Source organism: Sorex fumeus, unplaced genomic scaffold (genome assembly GCF_029834395.1).
Source record: "Sorex fumeus unplaced genomic scaffold, SorFum_2.1 ptg000047l, whole genome shotgun sequence".
In the NCBI taxonomy this organism is placed as follows: Eukaryota; Metazoa; Chordata; class Mammalia; order Eulipotyphla; family Soricidae; genus Sorex; species Sorex fumeus.
Window position 1 is genome coordinate 57,281,873 of NW_026606104.1, and position 20,199 is coordinate 57,302,071.

General features: G+C 49.2%; 2 protein-coding genes across 2 annotated transcripts in view; both read left to right on the plus strand.

Moving 5' to 3' along the window:
- ZNF691 (zinc finger protein 691) overlaps nt 1–20,199 on the plus strand; it is a 132,117-nt gene that overhangs the window by 99,622 nt on the left and 12,296 nt on the right. The window lies entirely within an intron of this gene.
- Nucleotides 2,574–18,486, plus strand: ERMAP (erythroblast membrane associated protein (Scianna blood group)). The gene is made up of 9 exons (XM_056123504.1): nt 2,574–2,904; nt 7,344–7,460; nt 8,462–8,494; nt 10,244–10,276; nt 11,653–11,673; nt 12,377–12,397; nt 12,483–12,509; nt 12,616–12,642; nt 17,774–18,486. The coding sequence occupies exons 1-9, from the start codon at nt 2,574–2,576 to the stop codon at nt 18,484–18,486; spliced, it is 1,323 nt and encodes a 440-aa protein (XP_055979479.1).

Below are 20,199 nucleotides of genomic sequence, written 5' to 3' on the forward strand. Positions count from 1 at the left end.
GGCTTTGAAATGGGGCATGGAGAAGGGGAAGGGTGCCAGAGAAATTGTATGGAGAGAATAAGGCACTTTCCTGGCATGTGGCCAAGCCGGGCTCAATCTCCAGTATTCTATATGATCTCTGGATCACCACTAAGAGCGATTCCTGAGTGCAGAGCGAGGAGTAACTCCTGAGCACTGCTAGGTGTGACCCCAAAACAAACCAAAAAAAAATGATGATATGGGTAAGGGGGAATACGATCCCATTGGCTGGTTGTTTCCCAAGAGGGGGATCTCCCGATCGCCTTGGCCCCAGAGTATAGGGAGGATAAGGAAAGAAATGGAGTGAAGGGGAAAGGGAGCAGGAAGGGGAGAAGAGACAGATGAGAAGCAGGGTCAAGGGGATTCAGTGACCTGGTGTTAAAGAATGACAGGGCTAAATATCCAAACCACAGGGTCAACAACAGTGAAATCACAAGAGCCAAACGTAATAACCAAACTTCAACAGTGCCTGTCAAGAAGGCAAGCTGGGGCTGGGCGGAGGGCAAAGGGGTAGGAGAGGGAACCTGGGAACACTGGCGGAGGGAGGTTGACCCTGGTGGCGGGATTGGTGATGGAACACCAGATGTCAAAAACCCAACTATGAATAGCTTTGGAATTCACAGTGCTTTAATAAAATTAAAACTTTTTTTTGGGAAAAATTGTTTTAGAGAGTGAGACTTACCTCAACAGTGAGACTTAGGGTCCAGAGTGACAGTACAGATGGTAAGGCATTTGCCTTGCCCGTGGACAAACCAGGTTCCGCCTCCAACATCTCATATGGTCCCCTGTGCACTGCCAAGAGTAATCCTGAGTACAGAGCCAGGAGTAACCCTTGAGCATCTTTGGGGCAAAAAGAACAAAACAAAACAAAACAAAAACAACCCCTTCAAACCAAAATTACTACCTCCTCCCCCTACACATACACACACACACACACATACACACACACACACACACACACACACACATACACACACACACACACGTGAGGCTTAAGGCCAGAGCGACAGCAGAGCAAGTAGGGCTCTAGCCCACCCAGGTTCAATTCCTGGCACCCATATGATCCCCTGAGCCCTCCAGGACTGATTCCTGAATACGGAGCCAGGAGCAAGCCCTGAGCATCGGGGTGGTATGTCCCTCCTGCACCCCCAAAAGAGGGAGGCTTAAATGTGGGAAAGGTTCCAGGCTGCATTGTGGGTGGAAATGCCACAGGCATTTCCCAAAGTCTGTTTGGACATTAGGTGGGAAAGAGGCTCGCTGAGCTCTGGGTATCCCTTCTCATTCTTCTAGACTTCTCCTTATGCTTCAGGTTCGCACTCAGTGTCTCACCACTTGTCATCATCCTTCCTTACAGCGTTTATTGACTTCACCATGATGCCAGCCTCCACACTGGGCACTTGCCCCCTTCAGTGCTCGCAATAGTCCTGCGAAAAGTCACCAATAGATAGTCCAGTCATTTGAAGGAGGAAGAAACGGAGTCTTGAGTCTGTGTGATCAAAGACACTGGGAGGTGAGTAACAGAGCTCTGCTTCCAGCCCTGGGAGACCAAGGACATCATTTGCTCCACCCTCCCTCCTTTCCACCCTGCCTTCTGCCATGCTCACCAACCGTCTCTGGGGTCTCCTAGCTCAGATGGAGACTGCAAGTTCCTGGCTGCTCCCCTGCTGCTGTGTCGCCCTCGTCTGCCTGCAGCTGCCCGTGTGTGTGTCAGGTAGGACTTGGGCACCTTCGTGCAGGCTGCTGACACCCGTTGCTGGACCCCTCTGGACCCCTAAGTGCAAGGAGGTCTGACCCGAGGTGCTGCTTCTTGGGTTCTTCTTGTCCCCCGCCCTTTTCAAGGTCCTTCCCCCAAGTGTCACATGTCAGGGACCAGAGCTATAGTACTGTGGGTAGGGTGACTGACCCGGCATCCCATATGGTCTCCAGAGCACGGACAGAAGTAATTCCTGAGTGCAGAGCCAGGACTAACCCTTGAGCACCATTGGGTGTGCCCTCCCACCAAAAAGAAAAAGATACGTACTTGCACGCGGCTCACCTGTGTTCAATTCTTCCGCCCCTCTCAGAAAGCCCAGCAAGCTACTGAGAGTATACCGCCCTCACGGCAGAGCCTGGCAAGCTCGCCGTGGCATATTCGATATGCCAAAAACAGTAACAACAAGTCTCACAATGGAGACGTTATTGGTGTCCGCTCGAGTAAATCGATGAACAACGGGAGGACAGGGCTACAGTGCTATTTCCCAAGTGCCATCTATGGGCTGGAGAGATAGTACAGTGGATAGGGTGCTTGTCTTGCATGCAACTGACCCAGGTTTGATAATCCAGCATCTCACTTGGTTCCCTGAGCCCACCTGGAGTGATTCCTGAGTCCAGGAGTATCGCTGGGATCGCTGAGTCCAGGAGTATCGCTGAGCATCGCTGGGTGTGGGCCCCCCCAAAAAAGAATACACCAAAAAACCAAGTGTCATCTGTCCCTATGATAATCCTCCTCCTTCCTTGCCGAGGTCTTGCTCTATCCCCTCATCCCCTTTCTTTGTCCACATCACACAGGGGACAGCATGTTCCACCTGGCCCCTCTAGGGAGCACAGCTGAGCTCCTCTGCCCGATCTCCCTCTGGCCCACCAACGTGCCCACTGAGGTGAGATGGTTGCGGTCCCCGCCGCTGCCGGGGCTCTCGCTGGCTGTTCATGTGTTCCGAGACGGGCAAGCCCAGACAGAAGGCCAGATGCCGGAATATAAGGGGAGGACGGCGCTGGATATAGACCTGCAAGAGGGAAGCGTCACTCTGAAGATCCACCACGTCCGGCTCGAGGACCGAGGGCCATACCTCTGCCAGGTCCAGATCAGAAACCTGACTCGAGAAGGCACGGTGACCCTGCAGGTGGCCGGTTAGTCATTTTCTAAAGGGGAGCCGAGGTGCCCCCCAGATGGAACCATGGGGTGCAGTTACTGCTAGGAGTGGACTGCAAGGTGTCGGCATGGAGCCAGAGAAGTCCTATTCCAGGGGGAGGCTACCAGGGATGGCAAAATGGCAGTCAAGCAAGTGCCAGGGACAGGCACACCTCTCACGGCGGAAACCGTAGGGAAGGGAGCGAGAGGACTAACGGGGACCATCCCCCAGTCCCAGCTGCCACCTCCTCTCCTTCAGTCCTAGGCACTGACCCGTACATCCAAGTGAAGGCCTACGATGCGGGTTGGCTCCAGCTGGTGTGTAGGTCGGTGGGCTGGTTCCCGAAGCCTTGGGCCGAGTGGAGAGATCCTCAAGGCAGGGTGCTCCCCTTGCTCTCAGAGGACCACTCTCTGGATGAAGCTGGCCTCTTCCACGCAGCTGTGTCCAGCAGAGTCAGGGACAGCACCGTAGGGAACGTGACCTGCACCATCCGCAACTCGGCTCTCGGCCAAGAGAAGATCACGGCCATGGCCATAGCAGGTAATGCTGACCAAACCAGCTTGGAGCGCCTGGTGACTCTATAGAAAACATTTATTCAATGGGAGCTTCACAATTTGGAAGGTGGGGGAAAACACCTCGCAGTGCTCAGGGGCTACTCCTAGCTTTGTGTTCAGGGATCATGGCTGGGGATCGAACTCACATCTCTTGTACAAGGCATTGTACTCTACACTGAGCCATCTCTCAATTTGTTTTCTTTTCTTTTTTTTTTTTTTTTTTTGCTTTTTGGGTCATACCTGGCTATGCACAGGAAAGGAGTTACTCTTGGCTCTGCACTCAGGAATGCAGGAATTACTCCTGGGAGTGCTCAGGGGACCACATGGAATGCTGGGAATTGAACCCGGATTGGCCGCATGCAAGGCAAACACCCTACTCGCTGTGCTATCGCTCCGGCCCCTCTCAGTTTGTTTTCAATCGTGAGAGTACTGTGTTTATGGTAGAAAACTTGGGGGGAAAATAGAGAATATTTTTTAAAAACACCCTCGCCTACAGTCTCATAAAGTTAAACAGATACAAACATTTCAGGATTTTCTTGTATAAATGAATTGTTAAAGCCTGCTCAGACTCTCTCTTTGTGTAACCAAAACTGAAACTATGTCACAGCACTTAATGGCCAAATTCAGAAGATTTTTGTTGTTGTTTGAGCCACACCTGGCTGCGCTCAGGGCTTACTCCTGTCTCTGTGCCCATCACTCCTGGTGGGCTTGGCGGGACTATAGCTTAGTGTTGCTGGGGATCAAATCCAGGTTGGCTGCATGCAAGGGGACCCTCCTACTCACGGCACTGTGGTGCTGGCCCCTACGAAGAGATTTGATTGAAGAGGATAGAAGGAAGGGAAGTTCAGGGACTTGCCCTTGTATGGGAGGGGTCTCCTAAGCAGGATTCTGTCCTAGGTTTGTAGTTAGGGGCGTGGACAAGCATTGTTCATTGGGTTTAAAGTGTTTGGGGCAGGCAGGCTGGGTAGAAAAGCGGGAAGTTGAGATGTTTAGTTTCTGGCCATGGAGATGATTATCAGGTCCAAATTCAAGACATTCCAGCTTCTTGTAGTGGCTGAATCTGCTCCTGCCTCATTTCCTCCTCCCTATCAGTATCTCCAAGTATCAGGGTGTGTGTTTTAAGGGTTTTTCTTTTGTTTTGTTTGGGGGCCACAGCCAGTAGTACTCAGGGGTTACTCCTGGCTCTTCACTCAGGAATTATCCCTTTCCCGAGTGCTCAGCGGCCCTTATGGAATGCTGGGACTCAAACCCAGGTTGACCGTATGCAAGGTCAGCAGGCCCTACCCATTGTACTATTGCTCTGGCCCCCAAGTGTGTGTGTATGTGTTTACATGAAAATATTATCGTGCCTGATGTCTTGCGCTTAAAATGTCACAAGCATTCTTTACAACGTGATTTTTCATTGTGTTTTTTATTAAGTTAGCCTCACGAGAAGAACTAAAAGCCCTTTCTGGACACTTGGCTGCTTTCCAACTTGTCCTCATATTTGAGCTGTGAACATTTTTGCATATTCTGGGAAGTGATGTCGGTGACTTGTCTTTTTTTTTTTTTTTGCTTTTTGGGTCACACCTGGCGATGCACAGGGGTTACTCCTGGCTCATTCACTCAGGAATTACTCCTGGCGGTGCTCAGGGGACCATATGGGATGCTGGGAATTGAACCCGGATCGGCCGTGTGCACGGCAAACGCCCTACCTGCTGTGCTATCGCTCGAGCTCGTTGGTGACTTGTCTTGACTATCAAAAGATTCTGGGAGTATAACAGAGAAGGTCTAGTTCCACAGCCAAGTTAGGGTCAATCCAGTGAGACACCAGTGACTGGTCGAGAAAGAGCTGCAGTGGCCACCAGCCAGCGGATGGTGGACTCCTGTCTTCAGGCAACCATCTTGTCTGCAGGGTTCCAAGAAGGTGTTTATAGGGGAAAAGACAGGACAAAAAGGGTGGGCTGCAGACCAGTAGGCACCAGAATGGACGAAAAATTCCTCTCAGGAGCTGGTCGCCTGAGGCACACTCTTATCAGCAAACCTAAACAAATTACGGGTGAGGCTTTGGGGGAAAGATAAAGCGAACAAACTGCCCTTTTCTAGGCTTTGGAGCAAGGACAGTTGCCCTTGTCTAATATTAATCATTAGTCAGGTTTCAATACTAGAGATCTTGTTCTCAGGGTACTCAGGGTGCTCTTGGCTCTGCACTCAGGAATTATTCATGGTGGTGCTCAGGGGACTGTGTGGAGTGCCCGAGACTAAACCCTGGTTGGCCGTGGGCAAGGCAAATATCCTTGCACTATCTCTCTGGCCCCAAGAGTATAGATGTTTTGTTATTTTATTATCTTAATTTGGGGAGTGACCCACAGCTGGAGGTGCTCAGATGTTACTCCTGCTTTGCCCTCAAGAATCACTCCTGGTGGGTTTGGGAGACCATATGGGATGCTGGAGGTCAAACCCAGGTGGGCCACCTTCGAGGCGAGCGCCCTACCATTCCAGCCCCCTATCTTAATTCTTTGGTTTTGGGTCATACCTGGCAGTGCTCAGAGCTTACTCCTGGTTCTGTGCTCAGGGAACCATGTGGGATGATACCAGGGATCAAACCCAGGATGTCCACATGCAAGGCAAGCGGTTTACCTGCTGTACTCTGGTTCCAGCCCAGAGTCTGAACCTTTTAAAAGCTCTTGGAGCATGGAACCACGAGGCAAGGAAGGGTGGTCTGGGAATCATAAAAAAGAAGGCCTTGTGTGAGAGACTTGCACCTCTGCAAACCCTGTCATTTAGTCTCTCTGGTGTCCCCACCCCCCTCTTACCACGGCCGTTACTTCTCACTCAGAGTTAAGTGCTCTCCGTGTCTGATGTCTTCCCATTATTCCTAGTACCTGCAGGAACTGTTGCCGCTCTCACTTTGCAAGGGCACATCAGGCCTGGAGAAAGCCAGGGCCTCGTGCCAGGGCGTTGGTCCCACAGGGGTGGAGCCAGGGCTCCCACTCAGCCTGGTGTCTTCATTACTTGCACGGCACCTCTTCTCTTTCTCTTTTTTACATTGCATCTTTCTTTTCTCCTTTCTCTCGTGCCAAGGCTTCAGACCTCCTACTATGGCAAGTGCTTCTGGTCCTGCTGCTGGGGCTCAGGGCAGAGGAGGGTGATTGACGTGCCGTAGCAGAGTGAGAATTTGTTTTGTTTTGTTTCTGTGGGCTCCTAGCTGCAGCATTTGTGGGCTAGTCTGGACCTGGCTCTGTGTTCCCGATGGCTCCTAGCAGTGCTCTGGGGCCCCATGCAGTGCCAGGGAATTAAACCTGGGCTTCCCAGGAGCTCAGCTCTCCGTCTCCAGGGTGAGGACGTGAAAGGGGAGGCAGGTGGGTGCTCACGAGAAGACCTTGGGTAACTACTGCCTTCTGTTTTTCAGAGATCCAGGATTCTTTTCATGGAATTATAGGGTAGGATGAAGTTGCGGTTGAGAAGCTGAGTTTAACTCATTCTCTTCTGGCAGGATCATGGAAATCACTCCTAAAAGTTGAACCTCAGGGCTGGAGCGATAGCACAGCGGGTAGGGCATTTACCTTGCACATGGCTGACCCGGGTTTGATTCCCAGCATCCCATATGGTCCCCTGAGCACCACCAGGAGTAATTCCTGAGTGCAGAGCCAGGAGTTACCCCTGTGCATCACCAGGTGTGACCCCCCCCCAAAAAAAAAATGAACCTCCCGCATCAGAGTTATCCCTGGCTCGCTGGGGTCTTTAAGTCACTGAAAGAGGGAGAGAGTTGTGCCCAGCTCCCTGGAGGTTATGGAGGTAGTTGCCTTGTGTCGAGTCATCTCTGAGGTGAAGCCCTCCCTGGCGGCGGGGAAACAGCATGCAGATGCCTCCTGAGGGGCCTCACTGGTCATTTCTGCTCCAGCCCCATCTCCAGGGACACTCTCCTCTTCTGATGTAGCTCTGGCTGTGATTCTGCCTGTGCTGGGACTCATCATCATGGCGGGCATTGGCCTCATCTGGAAGCAGAGAAGATCAAAAGGTTAGTCAATGGTAAAGGAGCCCAGGCTTGCAGGGACCGGGCTGGCCTCTGCCGGAAATGGCAGGAGGAAGACAGGAAGTTGATGCTGACAGGGCGACTACCCTTCCATTGGAGATCTTGCAAGTTGGGTGGGAGAAAGCTGAGACAGTCCTGCTGGACTTCAGGCAGCTGAGAGGATTCAAGGAACTGCAGAATGTTCCATGGAAGAGCTTTGTATTGCTGTACTTTGGGAAATTGGAAAATAACTGATCATACACAGCTTCTGATTAAGAAATCTACCGTAAACAAAACAGGTCTGGAGAGATACTATGGGATTAAGCCACTTGCCTTGCAGGTGGCTGTCCCCAAAGTTTGATCCCAGAAACTCCAAGAGTGACCCCAAAGCACAGAGCCAGGAGTAATCCCTGAGCATAGCCAAGTATAGCTCAAATACTGAAAGGAAAGAAATCTATTGTTGGGGGCAGGGAAAGAGATCAGGGGTCAAGGGTACATGACACAGGTTTTGACCCTTCGCTCCTCATGGTCCCTCCAGTACCACTGCTGTGACCCAGGTGGCCTCCAGCACCACAGGGCCAGAGCAGCGCCCCATCACCAGCTTGAACATTGAGTCATCCAGCCCAATTTGCCAAGTATCACCAGGAACGGCCCTCAGGTCCCCAGGTCCCCTGATTGGGAGTCTATCCCCGAAATGAAAAAACAAACAAACAATCCAAGTCTGATCCTTGAAAACGCTCCTAAATATGAAGGCATTTCACAAGCTCTCTTGGTTGCTAAGGACCTTGAAAGTCACATAACCCAACTCTTCTCCCCCTACCTGATAGTTTGAAGACTTGATAATCTTTTCAAGCGGTCAGACCCAGAGTGTCGAGGAACAAAGTCCTATTCAGGCAGTCTGGGTGTCTTTGGATGGCACAGCCTGACGGGAAAAAAACAAAACAAAACAAAAAAAACACTCTCTCAGAACCTGAACTTACAGCTCTGTCTCTGTGTCTCCATTCTAGAGAGACTTCTCTATGAACAGGTGATGGAGGTAGGTAAGTGTCTGGGCTGGGTAGGGACATTTCTCTATTTTGTACCGTTCTTGGAGAGCCCGGCAAGCTACCGAGAGTATTCGATATGCCAGACACAGTAACAACAAAGTCTCCAATGGAGACGTTACTGGGCCCGCTCGAGCAAATCGACGATCAACGGGAGGGCCTTTACCTTTACCTATTACTCCCTCATCCCCACCCCTCACCCCAGTCTAAATTTTGTTCCTAAAAATCCCGATATCTATTGTCCCGGTAGTGGAATTCACCTGTCATTTCTGGCTTTTACTACTTCAATTATCCTAGTAAGTAAACAACCTCCAGTAAGCTATAATAGTTTGATTATTTTCAATCGTTGCTTGATTTCATTCTGTGGAAGTTGTGTGGGTTTAACATGAGGGGAGGCTTTTGTTTATTCTAGAAATAATTGTAATTGGCTGCTGAATGCTGGGGATACAATGGTGGTTATATGTAGACAGTTTGGGGTGGGAGTGTGGAGCGTGTCAAAGGGCTGAGACGGACGTGTCATTTGTGGGAGGCCTTGGTTCCTTCACTTCAGAGCATCAAGCACCACCACTGGGCATGGCCCAAGAGACAAAAGAAGAAGCAAAAGCAGGTAGTCTGCCCTAGAGCTTTCAGCTGGAGCTGGGAGGTACACGTGGATGAAAGAAAATTAAACCGCAAGTATACAAAAGCCACACAGAATCGAAGACGGCTGTGAACACCGCGAGGAACCCCCAGCTTCTGAGCAGGGACAAGGCCGGGAGGAGTCCTGCGAGGAAGTGACGTTTGATCTGGATTAGAGGCAGGCCTGGGGCAGGCGGGAATAGAAAACCAGCACAGCTGAAAGAACAGCTTGAGAAAAAAACATAGTTGGGGGTTGGCATGGGAGAGAGCCGAGCTCCTCTGAAAGGCTCAAAAGATGTGGCAATTGAAAGGGCCCAAAGAAATTAGGAGCAACAATCTCTGACAAGGACATTTGTCCTTGTCTTACCCTCTGCTCAAGGCCTGAAGATTAGGGACAAGTTCCTCATTTTGGCCTTGCTCTGTTTGGGTTTATAGATAAGATGAAGTCTGCCTCTGACCAGCCCAGGATGGAATTCAGTCTTTGTTTTGGCATTCACCCTTTCTTCCTTTCTTCCCCTTTTTTTTCCCCCTACAAAAAACCCCCTGTGACCTTGCAAAAAAGTCAGTTGCCTTGAGGACATGGATACAGACCCCTACCTTTTTTTTTTTTTTTTTCCCCAGTGTTTGGGCCAGACTCTGCGATGCTCCTGACTCCTGGCTCTGTGTTTAGGGATCATTCTGGCGCTGTTTGGCGGGGATATACATGGTGCCAGAGGTTGAACCAAGGTTGGCCAGGTGCAAAGGAAGAGTTAGTTTTATTCCCCTCCCCTGCACTATCTCTTCAGCCTCCCAGATGCCGATTTTACAGAGAGAAAAGTGGGCCCTTCTTCAGAAAGGGTGGTGGCTGCCGATGTCAAAGGAACAATCCTCAGCTGGTTCCGGCAGGCTTATGCCATCTTATCTGTAAAAAGTAAGGTTGCCGCTTTGGTTAAGGACACAAAATGAGTGCAAACTGCCTTTATCTCAGGCACCGAGAGGGGAAGAGCAAGGAAAGTCCTAGAGAGCTGCTCTGGTTTCCTTGGGCCAGTTTCAGAGTTGGAGATGGGACAGGTAAAATCAGTAGGAACCAGGGACCCTCACAGAAACGGCACAGAATCTCAATTTTTTTTTTTACTTTCCTTTCTCTAGAAAATCTTCTCTCAGACCACGCAAAAGAAAAAGGTAATTGCACGTTTGAAGTAAGAGGTAGGGCACAAATCCCAACATTCACACACACACGTCTGTTTCCTATTAATATTGGAATTTGTTTCCTGGTGTTAGGGGCTCTGGGGTTGGTGGCAGTGGGGGAGGGGTGTCTATCAAAATCTGTGAGTTCCCTTCCACCACTCCTCTTTCCACTGTGGTCTGCAGAACGGAGTGGGCGTCCTGCCACATTGGCTGGCACCGGTGGTCCTACTCTTCTTGGCTCTGGAGGGCACTGGAACTTTCCTTATCTCTAAAGTGGGGACAGAAAAATCCCCTCCCCTGATGACTTCAGAATGGAAAGAGATCATTAGTAAGACCCTCTTCCTAAGAGATAGCTGAAGAGAGTGTGTAGCTGGGAAACCCCTTGTCTTGCATGCAGCTGACCTGGGTTCAATTGCCAGCACTGCTTACGCTGCACTAGTGGAGAATAAGCCCTAAGCCCAGCCATGTGTAGCTCAAAAACAAAGTGTTTTTTCACACCTTCTATATCATGCCTGGGTTTCCTTTTTTTTTTTTCCTTTTTGAGTCACACCTGGCCATGCACAGGGGTTACTCCTGGCTCTGCACTCAGGAATTATCCCTGGCGGTGCTCAGGGGACCATATGGGATGCTGGGAATCGAACCCGGGTTGGCTGCATGCAAGGCAGATGCCCTACCTGCTGTGCTATTGCTCCAGCCCCTCCTTTTTCTCATTCCCACTTAACTCTTCATGAATGCAGTTTTTGCTCTCGGCCATGGAGGGTATAAGCAAGGCACCAGGTACAACCCCTGTTCTGCTCAGGGACAGGGACTTGGCCCTTTCCCAGTCTAGCTGGGGAGAGAGAAATTATGAGTTCGTGAGGGCTCCAGAGGCAATGGCTTGGGTATCTCTACCCCTGACGTCTGTTCCACAATGGTCCAGCTGCAGAGCCACCCTCGGGGGACACAGAGAGCAGAAATAGTGCGGGGTGGCCGTACAAGTCCCCAGTTTGGGAGTCAGACTGTGTGGGTGTGAGTCTTACCTTCTGGACACTTACTGGGTGGCTGGATAATTTGGGGATGCTTCTAGGTCCTTCTGAGCCTTAGACCACCAGTCTGTAAAGCAGGACTAATGATTATCTCTACTTCGTATTGTTGAGAGGATCTTGCCCACCTTCTTACAAAAACAGGACGCAATCAATGGAGGTTCTTTGTAGTCAACATGGTAAAAGGCAAAAATTAGCCGTAAACCTCCTCTGGGCCATTTCCTCTTGGGATTGATTGTCCCAATGCCTGTTGCTGACCAATGCCCACTCCTTAGCACAGGGCCCAGCCATGGACTCAGATGACTCACTTCAATTCTGTGCTCATTCATACCTTGTTCTCTCTTCTAGGAAGACTCCACAGAGCTCTCAGTAAGTCCTGCTCCTTGTCTTAGCGGCAGACAACACCCTCCCTTTGGGATGAATTTCTCAGCTTGGCTTCCGGGACCAAAGACAGTGGGCAGGTCATCAGATTTGGGGAGTTTCCAGCTCTCAAAAGCCTTTTTTTCTTCAAATATGCCCTGCATAACCATCATCTCCTGAGTGGGAATTATTTCTCCTGTACCTCCCATGGGCGAGGTCCCTGGAAAGTACTTTCATCACCAGACAGGCCTTGCCCACAGGGAGGCCCTAGGGAGCTGGATCCTCATTAAACGGAATGGGTGGAGGGGTGTCACCCCACCGTGTCACCTGTGGGGAACTTCGTAATAACAACAACAAATCAAATCTGCAGACATATGATGTGTCTGTGATTTTTACATTGAGAAAATATTCCGACAACCCCATAGAAACTCAGCAAGTTTTAGATGAACGCATATTGTGTTCCTCCCCGCTAGATCACATTTCTGTGATTATTGCCTAAGAGGCAGTGTTTGTTTGGTCTGCAGATGGGACTTGGCTCCCACAGAGGTTTGCTGACCTGTGGCCCACAGCCAGGAGCCATTGCTATTGCAAACACTATCTTGGGGGGAGGGTCGGGGTCTGGCCAGGGAGACTTTGAGACAGGAATATGGTTGGGATGGGATTGTAGCATCCTGGAAATGTTCTGATTTGTCAAACTCTTTTCCTTCCATAGAGAAGCTTCGGAGTGAACTGAGTAAGTTCCCCACGTCCTTATAACTTTTCCGAACAACTTGCTTCTTGTTGGTTCCATTTCATCCCTCCTGTTTTTTCTTTTCCAGAATTGAAAAGAGCGGCAGCAAACTCAGGTGAGAGGCACTTCCCTCTCTCCTGGTGCCAGCATACCCACCCGCTATGAGCTCCCCATTTCCCTTTCTCTCCGTCATTTTAACAATCCCTATCTTGGTCTTTCAGGCTGGAGAAGGGCCCGACTACACTTTGGTAAGTTACACCTGTCAAGTGGACCTGCATTTCAGAGCCCACTGCTACCTACCACATTCCTTTGGAATGTAGACGGTAAAGAGGAGAGGGAGGTTGGGCTCTACCTATCTGTGCTCAGGGTTTACTCCTGGCTCTATGCTCAGGAGTCACTCCTAGAGGTACTCAAGGGACCATATGTAGTCCTGAGAACCAAACTCAGGTCAGCCGCGTTACCCACTGTATTATGTCTCTGGTCCCTGTAGACTGTAATTAAACTTTTAAAAAGATCAGATCTAGTGGACCTGAGTGCTAGTACAGGGGTTAAGATGCTTTACCTCACATATAGCCAACACCACTTGGATCCTGGGCATCACAATATCATCTCCCTAGCACTGTCAAGAATGCTCCCTGAGCACAGAGCCAGGAGTAGTCCCTGAGCACTGCCAGGTGTGACCCCACCGCAACCCCCCAAAAAAAAAATTATATCTGGAATAAGGATGTGGCTCAGTGGTAAAACATGGACCTTGTATTTGAGTCTCTGGGTTTGATGCTAAGGCACGCACACGTACACGTGTACACATACACACACACACACACACACACACACAAAGGGTGGGGGCCAGGAAGTCTACTGATAGGGTTGAAAATGGTTGAGCACGTACTTCGCATGCAGAGACCTTGGGTTTAATCCCTGGCACAGCTGGGATTGACTCCCCCCCCCCCCAGCACTGAACTGGGACCCTCTCCCCAAGCATTTCTGGGTGAGAGTACCAATAAGTATTGGTTTTCTATGGGTTTTGAGATTTTTCTTGTTTATCAGTTATTTGCATTACTTCTTTGTGACTTGTATGCTCCTGTCTGATTCTGGCTACTTTTTGTTTGTTTGTGGGAGACAAGGGGTGGTGTGGGATTGGGTTTTGGGGTGGTAGTGGCTGTGTGTGTTTGGGACCACCCTTAGTGGTGCTGAGGGGCTGCTCCTGGCTGGTGCTTAAGGTTTGCTCCTGGCATTACCCAGGGGACCATGTGGTAGCGAGGACAGACCTGGGCTCCTGCATGCAAAGCATGCGCCCAGCCCTTTGAGCCATCTTCTGGGCCCCTGGTTACTTCCGTTTGTTTGTTGTGGGGTCAAACCTGGCGGTGCTCAGGCCTTACAGCTGGTTCCATGCTCAGTGATCACCACTTGGGAGACTTGGGGGACCATGTGGCTGATCATAACAAACCCAAATTGCCTGTGTGCAAGGCAAACACTTTACTTGCTACTGTACTGCCTCTCTGGCCCTTCACTACCTGGTACTTCTTTGGTCTGTTTCTCTGTTTGCTTTTGAGCCATACCCAGTGGTGCTCAGACATTACCCAGAGATCACTCCTGGTGGGACCCAGGGGACCATCTATGATGCTGAGTATTGAACTTGGGTGGGCTTTATGCTTGGCAAGTGTCCTATCTGTTGTACCATCTGTCCAGCCGCACACTCTCATTTTGATCTTCAGACGCTTCTTTCTATAAAGAATATGTTAAACCTTTGTCATAATTTTCTGCAGTTTATACTTATGTGATTTATGCAGTTTTCAATGCATGGGCATTTTCTTTTCATTTTTGTTTTTGGGGCCACACCTGGCTGTGCTCAGGGCTTCCTTCTAGCTCTGCACTCAAGGATCACTCCTGTTGGTGCTCAGGGACAGTATGTGGTACCAGGATTCCTGATTGACTGCATACAAGGCATGGACCTTATCCGCTATCTTTCAGACTTTTTTTTTTTTTTTTGCTTTTTGGGTCACACCTGGCGATGCACAGGGGACCATATGGGATGCTGGGAATCGAACCTGGGTCGGCCGCGTGCAAGGCAAACGTCCTACCCGCTGTGCTATCTCTCCAACCCCAAGACCTCTTATTTTTTTGTAGTTAGATTTATTCTGCTTTTCCTGTCTAATCTCCTCTGTGATTTCTAGTTTTGGGAAGTCCTCATCAGACAATTGGATAAATGGCAAGGGCCTATCTGCTATATTATTCAGCATTTGGCTGAGGATCTCAGGAAAGAGGAAGGGATGGAAAGATGCCTTAGCAGAACATACTACCAAAAAGTTTCTCAATTTTATATTGAAATATTTGCCTATTCTTGGGGGCTGGAGAGATTGTATAGCAGGTAAGATGTTTGCCTTGCACAAGGCTGACTGGATTTGATCCCCAGCATTCCATCAGATCCCCTCAGCACTGCCATGAGTAATTCCTGAGTGCAGAGTCAGAAGTAACCTCTGAACATCTCTGTGTGTGGTCCAAAAACAAACAGAAAAAGAGTTGCCAGTTCTCTTTCATTATCTCTCAAACTGTTCACATTTGCATCTTCTCTTTGAAAGTCCTTTATTGCACTACTTTGGGGTCCTTGTTAATTTTCTGACTGCACACCCCCATTTCAGTTTATGCTGTACTTGACAGGCAGATGCCACAGCACTGATGAATTTTGGTCACTTGTAAGAAAAATAGGTCACTGGGGCCGAATCGATAGCACAGCAGGGAGGGCATTTGCCTTGCAAGCAGCTGACCTGGGTTCAATCCCTTGGCATCCCATATGGACCCCCAAGCACCACCAGGATCCCTGAGCACAGAACCAGGAGTGATCCCTGAGCATTGCTGGCTGTGGCCTTCCCCACCCCCCCTCAAAAAAAAAAAGAAAGAAAAACAGGTCACTGTGCTTGGCATTCTAGGAGCTCACGGGCACACCTCATGCACCATCTGGCTTACTCTTGGCATCTCGAATGAGGATGGATTTCATGTGCTTAACTCTCCAAGGAAGGCCTATTTTCTGTGCTTGAGGAAGGAGACATTCTTAACATGATCGTCCTACTCCACAATTGGAGGGAAGAATCTTTGTCTATCCAGTAACAGTGAAAACAACAATTACTTTAGTCAAGAAACTGTTATTCATTCACTGCTTTTGTTGTTGTTGTTGTTTTGGGACCACATCCTGGTCAGTACCTGGTGGGTCCTTCCTGGAGGTGCTCAGGAAATTCTATAGTGTCAGGGCTTGAACTTGGGCTTCCTACCTGCAAGGCCCTTTGAGCTCTCCCCCGGGCCCACACACAAACTCATGTGAAAACAATGCACTCTCTAATGCATTAGCTCATCAAATGTACACAGCAATTCTACAATAGACACTGTTAATGCCCCCTTTTACCAGTTAAGAATGGGGGGTGGTTGTTTTGGTTTTTTCATTTGTTTGTTTAGGGTTTTGGGTCACACTTGTCAGTGCTCAAGGGTTACTCCTGGCTCTGCACTCAGTGATCACTCCTGGAGGTGACAGGGGGAGAGGGGACTGTATAGGATGCCAGAGATCAAACTCAGGTCTGTCACCTGTAAGGCAAGTGCCCTACCCCTTGTACTATCACTCAGACCCCAAGAATCTCAGCTTTGGTGAGGAATATCAAACCCATATAACCAGCATATGGCCTACCTAAAACTAAACGCTCTATAGCTGCTCTGGGTCTCACATTATAGTTTGTCATTCCTGAGACATGTTGGATATTAACCCCAAGTGTCTAGGCTTCATCAGTGAATTGCCCCTTTTTCTCCCCCCAGAGAAGCGTACAGTGCTCTTACGAGCAGTCCTAATCCACGAGTTTATCTTTAACCTTTCCTCTTTGCTTTACCTCTCGTTCTGTTAGCTACTAAATTCCCCAAGTCAGCCTTGGTTACTTATAAAGTCAAACTTTCTAGTGACTCTGGACTTTGTATCTGTAGTGAATTATTTGCTTTTCTCTTTCCCCTATAACTTCTTCATATTTTACTATAGAACAATGTTCTTTGCTTAAACTCAGTGAGACCGTTAATGCTATGCTTCTAATATTTGGGAGTGAATGAACTCTGAAATATATCTACTCCTGGGCATCCATCATAATTGCTTGACTCAGGCTTTAGTTGCCATAGTTCTTGACATCTCCAAAAATCTGGGTCCCACCAAGGGATCACCGGGGCCATCAGTAAAGCTACCCTGGCTTTGATATGCAACAATCTAGAAATCATAAGTCACAGTTGTGATATAAGCTGTAGGAACCTCAAAGATAGGACCCCATGGAGTAGGAAAAGCTAAACTTGACTGCGGTCTTAGTCCGGGATTTACAGTGACAGCCCAAGGGGCTTTTAACCCTTGCCCTTGGATCCCAGAGAACTCAGTTTTGGAATCTATATTCCTTACTGCATTTATACAAAGAACTGCAAATATAAATAAGAAGTAAACTTAATTGTTTAATTTGTACTAGCAGCAAGGAAAAGAAAAAAACAATACAGATGGAATGTTGCCTTGGGCAGATTTCTCAGAAAAGCCTCTAGACAGAGTGTCTCCTTGAGTTAATTCCCCCCCCCCCAAAAAAAAAATAAAAGAATTACCTCTTCTCTAACGCTTTACCTCTGTAGATGATCAATCACACCTACATGCAGTTCTGTATACCTCGAACCCCTCAGATTTCCTATAATAAGGCTATTCGGTCCCAACACATTTTGGCTCACAAGACTGACTAGTAGTCAGGTTATTATTTCACATTAGTCAGAGACAACAGAATAAGAGGTAAAGCAAAGTTTCTCCTAAGGATTAATGCAGCTTCACAAACAGATGGTGATCTTCTTCTTCTCCTTCTCCTCCTCCTCCTCCTCCTCCTCCTCCTCCTCCTCCTCCTCCTCCTCCTCCTCCTCCTTCTCCTCCTTCTCCTTCTTCTCCTCCACATCTTCCTCTTCCTCCTCCACATCTTCCTCTTCCTCCACCACATCCTCCTCTTCCTCCTCCTTCTTCTCCGCAGGGGTGGGGGTGGAGGAAGACACCCATTAGTGCTCAGGACTTACTTTTGGCTCTGCACTCAGGGATCACTCCTGACTGGGCTTTAGGTACCAGGGATTGAGTACCCTGTGGTACCAGGGATTGAGCCCAGGTCAGCTATGTGCAAGACAAGTGCCCTGCCCTCTGGTCGATTGTTCAGGGCTCTTCATTCCACTTAATACACTGCCATGAGAGAGAGGAAAATAGGAAGACAGAATTCTTGATCTGAGGACATAGGGAAAGGGGCTCCCCACACTAAAACGGGCCCTTGCCCGTGGGTGCTGACCTCTAAAGCAGCCTCACTGATCCCTTAAGCCCTAGCAACCTCATGGCTCTGTGACTCTCCGCAGTGGCAGTGACCCTGGACCAGGACACAGCGCACCCCAAGCTCATCCTCTCTCCGGACCGGAGGTCTGTGAAGCTGGGAGACAGAAGGCAGCCTGTGCCTGACAACCCCCAGAGATTTGATTTCGTCGTCAGCGTCCTGGGCTCTGAATCCTTCACGGCCGGTTGTCACTACTGGGAGGTGAATGTGAGGGACAAGACCAAATGGATCCTGGGGGTATGTAGCCAGTCAGTGAGCCGGAAGGGGAAGGTCACTGCCTCACCCGCCAATGGACACTGGCTATTGCGGCAGACTCGGGGAACTGAGTATGAAGCTCTCACATCCCCCCAGACCTCCTTCCGCCTGAAGGAATCCCCTCGATGTGTGGGGATCTTCCTGGACTATGAAGCAGGAGTCATCTCCTTCTACAATGTGACCGACAAATCCCACATCTTTACTTTCACCCACACTTTCTCTGGCCCCCTGCGCCCTTTCTTTGAACCCTGCCTTCATGATGAAGGGAAAAACACCGCCCCTCTCATCATCTGTCCAGAACTCCAGGAACCAGAAGAATCACCCAAGGCCAAAGAAAAGGGCCATGCTAACGGGGATGTGAAGGTGGACCCTTCCCTATTGCCTCCTCAGGCTCCAGCTGCTTCCCCACTCACCAATACCATCCTGCCTTGGGCCTCCGAGCTGGGCCCAGCCCTGCAGGGCCTCAAGGCTCCTTCTTTCTAGGGACATCCTCGGTCCACTTTCCTAGTCCTCCAGCCAGTGCTTGGAGCTCAGTCTTCTGGCCCTAAACTGCCATCCAGAACATGTTACTTCCTTTCTCCAAATCCTTATCCTCTGGTGGTTTTTATTGGATCAGCTTTTCCCCAGGGTTCATTTCTAACTCCTGTCTTCTCTCCGGAGACCCGAAGTTCCTGATGCCTTGGCAGAAGAAATCTGGCAAACCAGGATGCAATCAATCCGGTTTAGGTGGTGATGCAGAAGGTGGGCCACCCAGATACATGCTTCTTCTCTGTTCCTAAGACAGCCTCCTGTTGGATGCCGCATGTGCAGGAGTTCGTTGGGCCTGAGGTTATGGTGGCCAGCCCCTGATTTTTTGTTTGTTATTTTTTTTGGGGGGGGGGTAGCACACCTAGCAGTGCTCAGGCCTTTCTCCTGGCTCTTCACTCAGGGATCATTCCTGGCAAGACTCAGGGGACCATGTGGGTTGCGAGGGATTGAACCCTCGTCAGCCGTGTGCAAGGCATTTGCTCTATCCACTGAATTATTGCTCTGGTCTGGCCCCAACTTCTTACTTCACCTCAAAAATTTCTCTTTCCAGTTCAGGTCTCCAAGTCACAAAGCCAGTTTTCTAAAAGGAAACATATTTTGGATTCCACACTCTTTAATCTGGACTACCGGAGGCAGGGAGAGGCAGAGGGCCAAAACATGTCACCCTTTTCTCTTATTGATCGTCACAGCAAACATTTGCTGACATCCAGAGCAAATGTATGTGTTTGAGAAATGAGTGAATGTTACCTATTGATGACAACCAGAGGAAGGGACTTTATTTATTTTCTTTTTGTTTGGTTTGGGTTTTTTTTTTTTTTTTGGCTTTTTGGGTCACACCCTACGATGCTCAGGGGTTATTCCTGACTACTTCTCTCAAAAATTGCTCCTGGTGGTGCTCAGAGGGACCATATGCAATACCAAAAATTGATACTAGGGATCGAACTCAGGTAGACCATATGCAAGCAAATGCCCTACCCAGTGCACTATCATTCCAGTCTCTCTTTTTGTTTTTTGTTTTGTGTCGTTTTGGTTTGGGGCCACACCTGGTGGTACTAAGGGCTTACTCCTGGCTCTGTGCTCAGGGTTCAGTCTTGCCAGGGTTTGGAAGACCGTGTGTGGTGCTAGGGATTGAACCCCAGCTGACTATGTGCAAGCAAGCTGTACTCTCTCTCCAGTCACAGAGGCAGGAATTTAAAGTGGTCTTCGTAGACTCAGGAGCAAATCTCGAAACCCAGTGGCTTTTGGCAGAAATCCTTCCAGATTTAAGTGTTAAAATTTTGGAATTTCAAAATCACATGGCCCTACTGCAGCCACGCGACATCATATGTTATTCATAACCAGCAACAGAACACAAATTGTCTATTCTTGCCTTTTCAGCAGATCTGAGTGTTGGGGTAAAATCTCAAATAATAATGGTGGTTCTGGTGTCAAAATATTGAATGTGATCAAAGTAGAGAAAGAGAGTAATGTGGAAATCATCTGCCCCAGAGGTAGGGGGAGGGTGTGGGAGGGGGGTATACTGGGGTTTTTGGTGGTGGAGAATGGGCACTGGTGAAGGTACAGGTGTTTCATTGTATGACCGAGACTTAGACCCAAAAGCTTTGTAACTGCTCTCTCACAGTGATTCAATAAATAAAATTATAAAAGATGAAAAAAAAAGTAAGGTGG